The sequence below is a fragment of the Anneissia japonica genome, unplaced genomic scaffold, assembly GCF_011630105.1.
Source record: "Anneissia japonica isolate Jap-2015-1 unplaced genomic scaffold, ASM1163010v1 scaffold211_len1577895_cov191, whole genome shotgun sequence".
Lineage (NCBI taxonomy): Eukaryota > Metazoa > Echinodermata > Crinoidea > Comatulida > Comatulidae > Anneissia > Anneissia japonica.
Genome location: NW_022711099.1, coordinates 267789 through 278540, shown reverse-complemented (window position 1 = coordinate 278540; position 10752 = coordinate 267789). Strand labels below are relative to the sequence as shown.

Sequence of the window (10752 nt, the reverse complement as noted above, 5' to 3'; positions counted from 1 at the left end):
GGGAAAATAACAGCATAGAATGATGTATAGATATGTAAAGATTAGTTTAGTGCAATAAAATAGATTTTTTAAAATTTGACATTCCAGCATGTTTTGGCCATTTTCTCTGAAACACGGTTTGCGACGAGTGACTGGTTTGGCTTGTCTTTGCCACATATAGTTTGTCAACCTAGAGTTGGGGGTGGGGGATGGGCCCAAAGGTGTATCCTTACTTATATTGATTATAGGCCACAAGACAGAAATATCGTCTGTAAACATCCAGCTATAGTTGCAACACATACTGTAGCTTCGACAGTTAACGACATTGTAACAATTATTTGAAGAACATTAAGATGGGAGCAGGCTGGTTCTGACCCCCGGACATTTTCCCATTTGGACATTTTCCCCTTGTGATATTAGCTGTTGTTCACCAGTTTATTCATCTCCCACCCCCTCCCCCCCGACTACTTTTAGATAACTAATTAACTTAGTAATTATAAAGATCATTAAAAAAATCATTATGAACGCTCTGTGGGATATTGTACCTTTCTAAAATAGTTGTAATGGATTGCAAGTGCACAATTTGTAACATCTGTATTACCTGGTGTTACCTTACTAAAGTAATTGCTGATTGTTTGCTTAACCATTATACAGTACTTCCATTTTCTCTCAATAGTGTTATTAAATAGTAACTAAAAACAGCAAGTGTAAATGGCGTAAGCTTAATGTATGTAAATTCTGTTTCACTTTACGTTTGTATAACTATTATACTGTAGTCCATGTCGTCAATAACGTTATATCATAATTTAATAGTAATAATAATGAAAATTTAATTTAATAATAAAAAATTATTATAAATATAAATTAAATATAAATTATATTATAACGGTTAGCAGGATCCGGATCCTGCTAACCGTTAGCAGCCGTGTGATAACATAGCCATAATAAAGATTTAGTAAAAGAGATGATGTAAATCTTGATGTATTCCTTGTATTTAAATTCTTGTTTTATTTAACACATGCGGGAAATACCAGTTGAAAATGTCCGGGAAGGGAGAAAATATCTAGGGCACAAATAAGTTATTTAAGTAAAATACCTAGAACAAAAAGGAAAAAAAAAAACCCAAACTTTACAATATAAAGGCCTATTAACTTCTGCATTCAGTAATTGGAAAAAGACCTGGGCTTATACCCAGGTAAGGCTAGTTTCTGAAATCAAATCTATTTCTGAATAAGATAACCTTTTAGTTCTATGCAGGTGTATTATGAGGCGATTGCCTTTTATCCACACTACATGAATGTATTTAATCTTTAATAGACAGACACGCGATAGATAAAAAATATGAAGTAGGCTATAGTATATATACACTAGAACACTAGACTGAATGAATCTCTCATCATGGAAAAAATAAAACTTTATTTCTACTAACCATAGTTCTACTATATAAGCCCATTTCCTTAGAACACAAAATTTGCCAAACATGATTCCTCTGTTCACAATTAATTGTAATTTAGCCTTGAAAAAGGCTGCAAACTTGACTTTTTTTTTTTTTGGTGGGTGTCATCCCACCTTTATTCATCACGAAGACAAAACATTTTTTATAAGCAACATTTTGGTTACACAATCATCCATAATGCAATATGGCAATGTAAAAATACTGGAGAAGATTTTGGCATACGTTTGTAAAATGAGTTGTTCAGTTAAAAGTTAATCAAAATATTTTTGAATATGTCTTTCTGTATCATAAAAAGTTGGAAAACTGAGGTGTAACTCCATTTGTTTAGATGTTTTCGGACGTTTGCTTTGTAAATGCAAAATGTTCCTAATAAAAACAGATGGTCTATAAACGTTCCCTGTACAAAGGACAATATTTTTAAAATTTGCTTCAATACCATAATTAATAAAGCTAAAATGATTAATAAAATTCCACAAGTCATGTGATTCTGTACAATAATAATTTTTAAAAAAATGTGCGTCATCTTCAACAACATTGCACTTTGGATATGTATTATCTTCGATAATTTTCCGTGTATGTAACATTTTCCTAGTAGGAACAATGCAGTGCAATATTTTATAGTTATTTATTACATTAATAAACAAAATTTGAAAAAAAAAATATTTTTGTACTGTATATTGCAGTATTTTGACACTCTGTGCTTGCATGGATTTAACTCCTGGTTTTATATAGGTTGTTGTCCTTGTGTCTTTTGTGATGGTTTTCCTGTCCTTCGCTGGCATTGTCATGTTGATCCTGTTCAGTGGTCTCAGTATTGTTAATGATTAAGATCAATAGAGATGACATCATGGAATGATATCAGTTTCAAGCTGGTCATGTAATTAATTTTCTTAATATAACCTTTGATTATAATGGTGAGATTATTATCTGTAGTGTGGAAAACATGCTTTTTCTGATTGCATGACATTATTATTGTTTACCTTTCATGTATTTGACCATCAAAATACATACACGGAAGATATACACAATAAATAATAATTTAGTTATTATAGATTGGAGCATATTTAATGAGAGTGAATCATCCAGCAAGTAAGAAGCTGACCTTCTAGGACCCTAAACATAAACAATATACAAATAATGAATGTTTACGAGTACACTGTTGTAGACTATTTCACGAGGTGAAAGAAAGATTGGATGTTCTATTCAGCGAGGCATAATTGATAAGTTCATGTTTTTTACTGCTGCTGAAGCTAGCAAAATACTGCAGTGCATACATGTTCAGGTTCTCTTTCCATCAGTTTTGGAAATCATTCCTCGCTCGACACAAACGGCCCAGTACCGAACCTGCGTCGGTTTACAGGAAGCGATGTCTGCCGAAAATTGTCAGCATCAGCTGTTTTTTTCTCACGTTTCACTTTAGAATTTTGTCAACGATTGTTGATTAGTCGCTCAAAAACAGTGAATAGTCATTTTAATTTAATCCCATATGACTGGTTTTTCGACCAATCAAATTAATAGAATATATACTGGTGTTGGTGCTATACCTGTTATTCCTGTTGCTGCTATTGGTGTTGGTACTCTTTTGTTGCTGTTGCTGTTCTTGGTGTTGGTGTTGTTGATGTTGCTGTTAGGCTATGTAAAAAAAAAAGTTGTTGATCGTCCCCTACCTACTTCAAAAAAATCACCCAACCATTTTTTTTCCCCCACCAAAAAATCGTCTTTCTGCCCATAATTCAACTTCAGCTAGGCCTAAGCTTTCTTTGGGTAATTATGTTGTCTTTTGATTGTTCGTATAAATTCCTCCTGATCATACACTTCCCTGGAAGATCCAGCAAAGTCATCCACCATTTACACAAGGGGCCCCTCCATGGGGAATTTAAAGACTTGGCAAGTATCAATAGAGTGGTTTCATTACCCTCCCGACTTTTAAAAGAAAAGGATGATCAACAATTTTTCTTTTAACATGGCCTTAATGTTAATTTTTTTTGTGTTATTACTATTGGTATTGTTGGAATTGGTGTTTGTGTTGATGTTGCTAATAATAATAATAATAATAATAATAATTATTATAATATGATGTATATAATAATATTTATATAGTGATCTGCACAACTAAGTCTCGGATTGCTTTTCCATATTATTACCCCAGTCATTGGAAGGATGCCTATGGGGTAAATTCCCTGGTTTGCTGCATGAAATATATCAGCGCATTTTATACTTGAACCTCCTTAGGTACCCACTTGTACTCCTGGGTGGAGGGAAGCAATGCAGATAAAGTGTCTTGCTCAAGGACACAAGCGAAATGCATAGTGAGGGATCAAAACCCCGACCTTGAGGTTTGGAAACCAAACCATTCCCACTGTGCCAACCCACTTGCTGTTGTTGGCATTATTATTGTTTTTGTTGCTATTGCTATTTGATTACAGTACTGCTGTTATATAAAATACAAATGATGTAAATAATAAAATTTCCCTTATTAATTAACCCATAGTAGTTCCTTTCTTTCCATAGACCTTTAAACTGACTGGTAATCAATTTACATATTTTAGTATTAAAATACCTATAACTGAGCAAAAACTAAATGGCTTCAATATGTGTGTCATTTCAAGTTGGTGACTTTTTTTTTTTCATATGAAGGAACAATTTGATGTTGCAATATTACTTTTTTTTTAAATTTTCAAGATTTACAGTTCAATATAAATTGCACATGACATTTCAGTCTTGATCAATTACAAATTATTATCATAATGTTATAAAGTACCTGTACATAAATGTGAACTGTTTATTAAAGCCCTTACTTTAGAAACTATCCTATAGGGGCACACCCTTTTACTGTAAGAGGACACCCCTATTAAGGAGGAACTTTCCAGCCACAATGCGAAGGAAAATATATCTCTAACACCTCCCTTATTAGGGATTTTACTGAAGATTATTGTTATTCTAATTACAATAATGAATCAAATTAGTTATTTATTTTGTAAATTTACATTTAACCAATTATGAACATTTCAAATAACCATTGTTTCTTCCAGAAATTCTGAATGGTGGCGTATTAATTTTCAAGAACCACGAGCTCTGCTATGCATCAACGATAGATTGGTACGACATTCTGGCCAATGGGACTGTCCCTGAAGTGACATACCCTTTCATACGTTGTAAGTGTTTGGTTAATTTTATGCTGATAATATTAATTTTTACATGCTTTTATAATCTGTGAATGGTGCAACCTATTTTTAAGGGCTACTGTAGCACACTTCAAAGTATTTTGAAGAAATATATAAACTTTCTTCTTTTCTTTTTAATGCTTTTATTCACAGCAATATGCTGGATTAATGGATTAGTTGATTGTTCAGTCAGTTGATTGATTTCAGATTCAATGGTGAATATTGAAAACTCGGAACAGAAAAAAACAAATTGTTTATACTTTGTGGCTTTAAAATTAGGGTGACTACAGTAAGGTTTTCACATAATAAATAATACCATTTATAAATGTAGCACTGGTTATATTTCTGATTAAAATTTAGTTAAAAGTTATCTAAAATATAACATTACAATAAATATTAGACATTAACCAACAATAATAACCAATAGTTTTTCAGGTGGTCTAAAAGAGAAGTCACAATATCTAAAAATTGGTGAGCACATTTAGACTGTATAGTTAAATTCTAGTATAATTAAAAGCTGATAAAAAATTGAAGATTTAGGATTGTATGTTGAAAACACATTATACGGTACTAAAAACAATGTATGTTGAACCTATGCAATCAATAAGCAAGGTACTGTACCTGCTCAAAACAGTATGGGTAACTCTCATGTTAACATCATACTAGGAACCAAATTAAGTAAAAGCTCTTGCTGAAGGTTGTAGCTCACGAAGTAGGAACAGTACCTCTTAGCCAATCGCTCACCTCACGGTGAGCGATTGGCTAAAAACATCAAAATCACATCAGTAGTTTATATTATTTATTCATATTATTATTGTTCTAGTATTTAAATAAAATATAGGTTAGATGTTAAGATGACAATTGAGTTATTACTTTGGGGGATTAATTAGATAAAAAGCTATAAATTTTTCTCTTTGCAGATGATAGGTTTACATTCTTTGAACTTTTTAGTTGATATATGTGGGATGTTGGCAGGATGTATTTGGATTTATGTTTCAAATGTGTTGGCTATGACAATCTGTTAGGCGTGAGCTATTTCTGTTGCTAAATTATTGCAGTACCACAATTTTGATACACAGGTAACAAAATGTATGGATTGGATTATAGGTTTTAATTCTTAAGTAATTTATTTTTCGGTCTTACTTTCGGTTAAAGTTGTTTTGAAGAAGACATAGTAGGTTGACGCCACTCACTGCCTTAGGGAGTCCATGTATTCACTGAACCTCAACTAATAAATAACTCCCCATTTAGTAGTTATTCTATGTAACAAAGGGTGCAGAAAATGTGTGAAAATTGAATCAAAGGTGAAACCTAGGTCAGGTATAACCAGGTGCACTTACCAACACGTACCTATATACACACTCATCTTCCTATATCTATAATCACATACCCATAACTAATGCATATCTTTGCATTATTAATCTGTGTATCAACACAGGATGCTGAGATGCATACATAGTTGACAGAGGGATATATTAATAGTCAGTGACTTAAGTTTTATTGGATAATAAATTATAGGAATTTACATTGCATCTATAAATTGGAAAATTGGTGCTAAGTGCTACAATCTATAATACCACAACTCTCATTGAAACGTATTGGTGGAAAGGAACAGACACCTGTAAGGATCCGGTCCGGTGCCCAGACAAAAAATTGTGAAAAATGGGTTCAGTGGTAAAGAATAGGACCGTTTACATCAAATTCTTACGATTTCCTATCCGGGATCCAGATCCGGGCCGATGGATCTGAGAGCAATTTGTGTACGTTTTTTCTCTTGGACCAATCAGCAACAAGCTTGGTTGGTTCGAACAATCGAACGCATACATACGTAACCCAAATAACCGTGTTCTGTGCACGATGTGAATGCAGCTGCTGCTTTAAAGTGCCTTGCCGAATGACACAAAGTAATAAGCGACTCAACCCCCGACCTTTATAGCCTGACCTCAATAGCCTGACCTCAATAGCCTGAACCCCATCCACTGTTTCCACTGCTCCCACAAAGTCATCTATTTATATCAGTATCTCGTTTTCCTAGAATCAATGGTAGGCATTTACTATACAAGCCCACAGTACACTTCTGATACCATTGTAATGCTGATGACCTTACAACTGAAAATGTCGTGTAATGAATCCAAGTTAGGATAACCTTTATACAACTAGTCCAATAAATCTATAAAATATATATTACTAACCTATTTACATAAAGAGGCATTGTTGGGAAATTCATTTTTTCAATAAATGGTTTTTTCAAGGGAAAATGAGGATGTATTTATTTTGTAGGACCGGCAGTTTGTCCATCATTCACTGACAGATACTGGTATGCCACACCCACCTTAGCTTCACGATGGTTGTGGCTGAGGTAAAAAACTTTTGGAGTACACGTCTATCCCTCAAGATGCCTGAAAATGGCACTCTCAGGCAGTTGCTTCTGGTTTCAAAAAATGATTATAATTATTTCCAGGGGCGGATTTAGGGGCCCCCCCCCCCCTTTTGGGAGGTAAAAAAGAGAGAAAAAGAAAAAAATGATAGTCCAGAATGCCTCAAATGTTATGTTCGGGCGTCTAGAACACAAAAATTTCGCGGGGGCATGCCCCGGACCCCCTACGACAGTGTTGTCTCAATCGGCCCAACTTTCGGCCCCCGCTTCCGGCCCCCCCACTGCTGGGCTCCGGGCCCAGCTGGTCCATATCTGTGTTGTGATTAATGTGAAGATTAGATGAAGCTGGTGGTTAAATACAAGTGATTCATACATAAACAAAAATTAAATTGTTACTACTGGGAGCGGGGATGAACACAATGTGAGAAATAGTAGTAAATAATTTTGAATGTCATTGTGAGCATGATGATGTTTTCCCAACCTTAGAGAACAGGTGTTTTGAAAATGGAGACCTCCTAAAACAGATCGGAGATCCACTCGAAAATTTTCATTGCTGTCTGTTTTTGTATAGTCATAGAAAAACAGATTCCTTGAAAACAGACCAACTAAAACCATAAATATTTTTAGCAGTCAGTGAGCACAAACATAATTATTAGGTACTGCAGGGGTCAACATTTTTTGCTGTAATTCCTTTTCATATCAATCTTATTATAATACCACTTATCATTCCACAACAATACTTGATCAAGAAGACGGCGAAAGTCTGCCGTGTGCGCTTAACAATGTAATTACGCCTGTTTCTATATAACAATGGGATGTTTTTCTATGCTGCAAGGCACCTATAAGGCTAGAAGAAATGACAGAGAATGGTATTGAGTGAATAAACTAAAAGAAAAAGATAAGCCTACTGTATGCTGTACAAAGGATAAGGGAACAGATTGTACATTGTTTTTTGAAAATGGTTGAAGGTGATAGAACCACAAAAATAACAGACTATTGATATGGCAAGCAAGAGACAAGGTTGAACATGTTTACTGATCCCAATCAGCTTACATACTGTACAGTACCATTTATTAAGGACACAAATATAGTTGTGCTTAAATCAGAATTGAATTCAACAATAAGAAATTGTAGTAGCCATTATATACACAAATATTCTTTTTTTAGAATTTTTTTTAGAAAAGTTACTTAGAAACTGGCATTTGTTTAGGCTCAGAACTATTATGAAATATTTGTTTTAGATTTATTTATTTTTATATTATATATTAAGCTACAAGCTTGATCAGTACTTCACTTTTTCTGTTATTGTTTCAACATAGTTTTCTATGAATATTGTTTACTGCTGTATTTAACAAGATTATTGGAATTCCAATGCAATGTAATTTGAGGCTTGTGAATTAAAATTGTTTTCTTTTTTGGGGGAGTGAAAAAATACCAATTTGTTTTGGCAGTTGAACCAAAGACCTTGGTATTTGAAATTTAGCACATAACCATTCAGTCATATTTTGCACTCCTAATTGAGTCATATAATTCAAATTTGTAATCATTGCCATTGGAACGAATTTTTAAAAATCATTTTTTTTTTTGTTGAAGTTGAAGTTGAATTATTTCTTGCCAATTTTTTTTTTTTTCCAAGGGTATGGTTTTACCAATGATACAGTGCTTGATAAGATTTCTTTATTTGTTGATATCACTTTGTAAGCCTCACATTTTACCCCGGTGATCCATTTCACCAGCCAAAATATATGGGGTAAGTGATGCTGGCAATGAACCCTAGAATTAGGCCTAGGCCTACAGTTCGAAATAAAAATTGCTAACCGACTGACCCCAAATTATCTTCAACATTAACATCGTTTCTATAGGACGTTTCACGATCATGTGTCGGTCAATAGCCTTATCAGACATATTCCATTCAATGTCTTCCAGATAGATAGATAGATGGTTATAATTTAAAGGATATACAGTGCTGTAATTGCCTTAAAATGCATCAAAATCCAATTCCAGAAGATGAAGAATAGAATGAAACAGATTATCATTTTGACTCGGTACTCAATATTCTGTAATCTATCTTATAAATCAATCTCTTATATATTAATGTTTTGAGAATTACATTTTGCATTTATGAAGTCTTGTACAATATTTTGAAATTGTGACCAAGGGTCGGCAAGTCTTTGAGTTTATTCCATAATGCTGTTATTGATAAGTAAGAACTCGATCTTTAAGCCTATTCAGTTTGGAATGACTTTTACCTTAGTCCTACTTATGCTATTTTCTAGTAAAACAATGTTATCCCTATTAGAATAATGGAATATCCGGAATGATCATAAACAATTTAATAACATGTTTAAATTTCTATCAGAGGATTTACACATTTATATTAGTTTATAAAATTCTCGGTAAAAGTGTTCTTTGCGACTGTCACGTTAGTGATTCTGTAATCTTTTTTGTATTATAAACTTGTGAACGAGAACAGAATATTAACAGCTTACATCCACATTCATTCTCCATGTCAGTCAGGTTGATGTTCTTAACAGAGAAGGTTGTGAATGCCCTCTCTGTTTACTGTACCTCACATCATCTTGATAGAGTGTTTTATAGTAGTTCTGGATGCTTGAAACTAAATTCAATCTACATTATCACTACTGAACTAAATTTAAGTTTGCCCTTTTACTTCTTTTCTACTATGGGACTCTGCAGGAGACTATAAACAAATATGATACTGTATAGAGTTTTACCAAATGGCTGACAGTCGATCAACTTTGTAGTCTCGCAAATGAAACCAATGGACTGTCACAAAAACTGAAAATAACTCTCATCTTTGTTAATTAGATGAGATTAATTAGATGAGATTGTCCTATAATCTCATCTGAAAAAAAAAAGATGCTCTTAGATTAAATTATAAGGAAAAGCAGTGGCAGATCTAGGAATTCAAAATAGTGGGGCCCAGGGAGGATTTTCACAGCCCCACCATGGCTGGGGCTGAGGTAAGGGAATTAATGATTATGGCATGTCTAGATGGCCTAAGAAATGGCACTCTCAGAATTTAAATATAATTTTCTTTTTCTCTCCACATTTTTCATAATTTTGAAAAAATTTAGAGGAAGGTGGCTGGACCTTGAATCTTCTACTGGAAAGGTTATTCAAAGGTTGCTTAAAGGAATTTTTATAAATAATTTAATAGAATGAAGCATTTTTTATTTTTAAAATATAGTGTGTTATTTGGCTAGTACAAAACACGGTAAAGGTAGGAGAAAAACCTCTAACTCTCAGCACCATTGTGTTAAATTACTGTACATATGGCATGGTCCCTAGCAGCTGTAGAGAGGAATATTCACATCCTTTGCATCAGGAAAAAAATAATAATCATCAACTAAAACTAGGGAGCAGCTCCCTTATGCACAAAGACTTTTTTTTATCATCAGTATTAAGGGGTTGACAACTTTTAGTTGAAAACAGGTCAAAGGCCATACAATAATGGATATGTGACAATAGAAAACAATCTAAAGATCATCGTATTAATATTACTGTGATCGAAGTTAGCCGATGAGAAACTGAAAGTAATATACATTTACTGTGAGCTTATGTTAATATGCAAATTAAATGTTTACTTATTATTCTTAGGATATATATATATATATATATATATATATATGTAGAATATAATATAACGTAACTGTAAAGAAACTCAAATACGTAAGATGTTGACTTTAGAAACACTAAAATTTATTAGGCGAATATTTCGGCTACTCCTGTAGTCTTTGTCAACGCTTGACATA

At 33.4% G+C, this 10752-nt stretch overlaps 1 protein-coding gene across 1 annotated transcript in view; it reads left to right on the top strand.

Annotated features, from left to right (window-relative positions):
* The window catches only part of LOC117107299 (receptor tyrosine-protein kinase erbB-4-like), a 103463-nt gene that overhangs the window by 36939 nt on the left and 55772 nt on the right, over positions 1 to 10752 (top strand). Inside the window, exon 3 of the mRNA XM_033248937.1 lies at positions 4468 to 4590. Coding sequence (XP_033104828.1) covers positions 4468 to 4590 — 123 coding nt within the window. The remainder of the gene's footprint in view (positions 1 to 4467; positions 4591 to 10752) is intronic.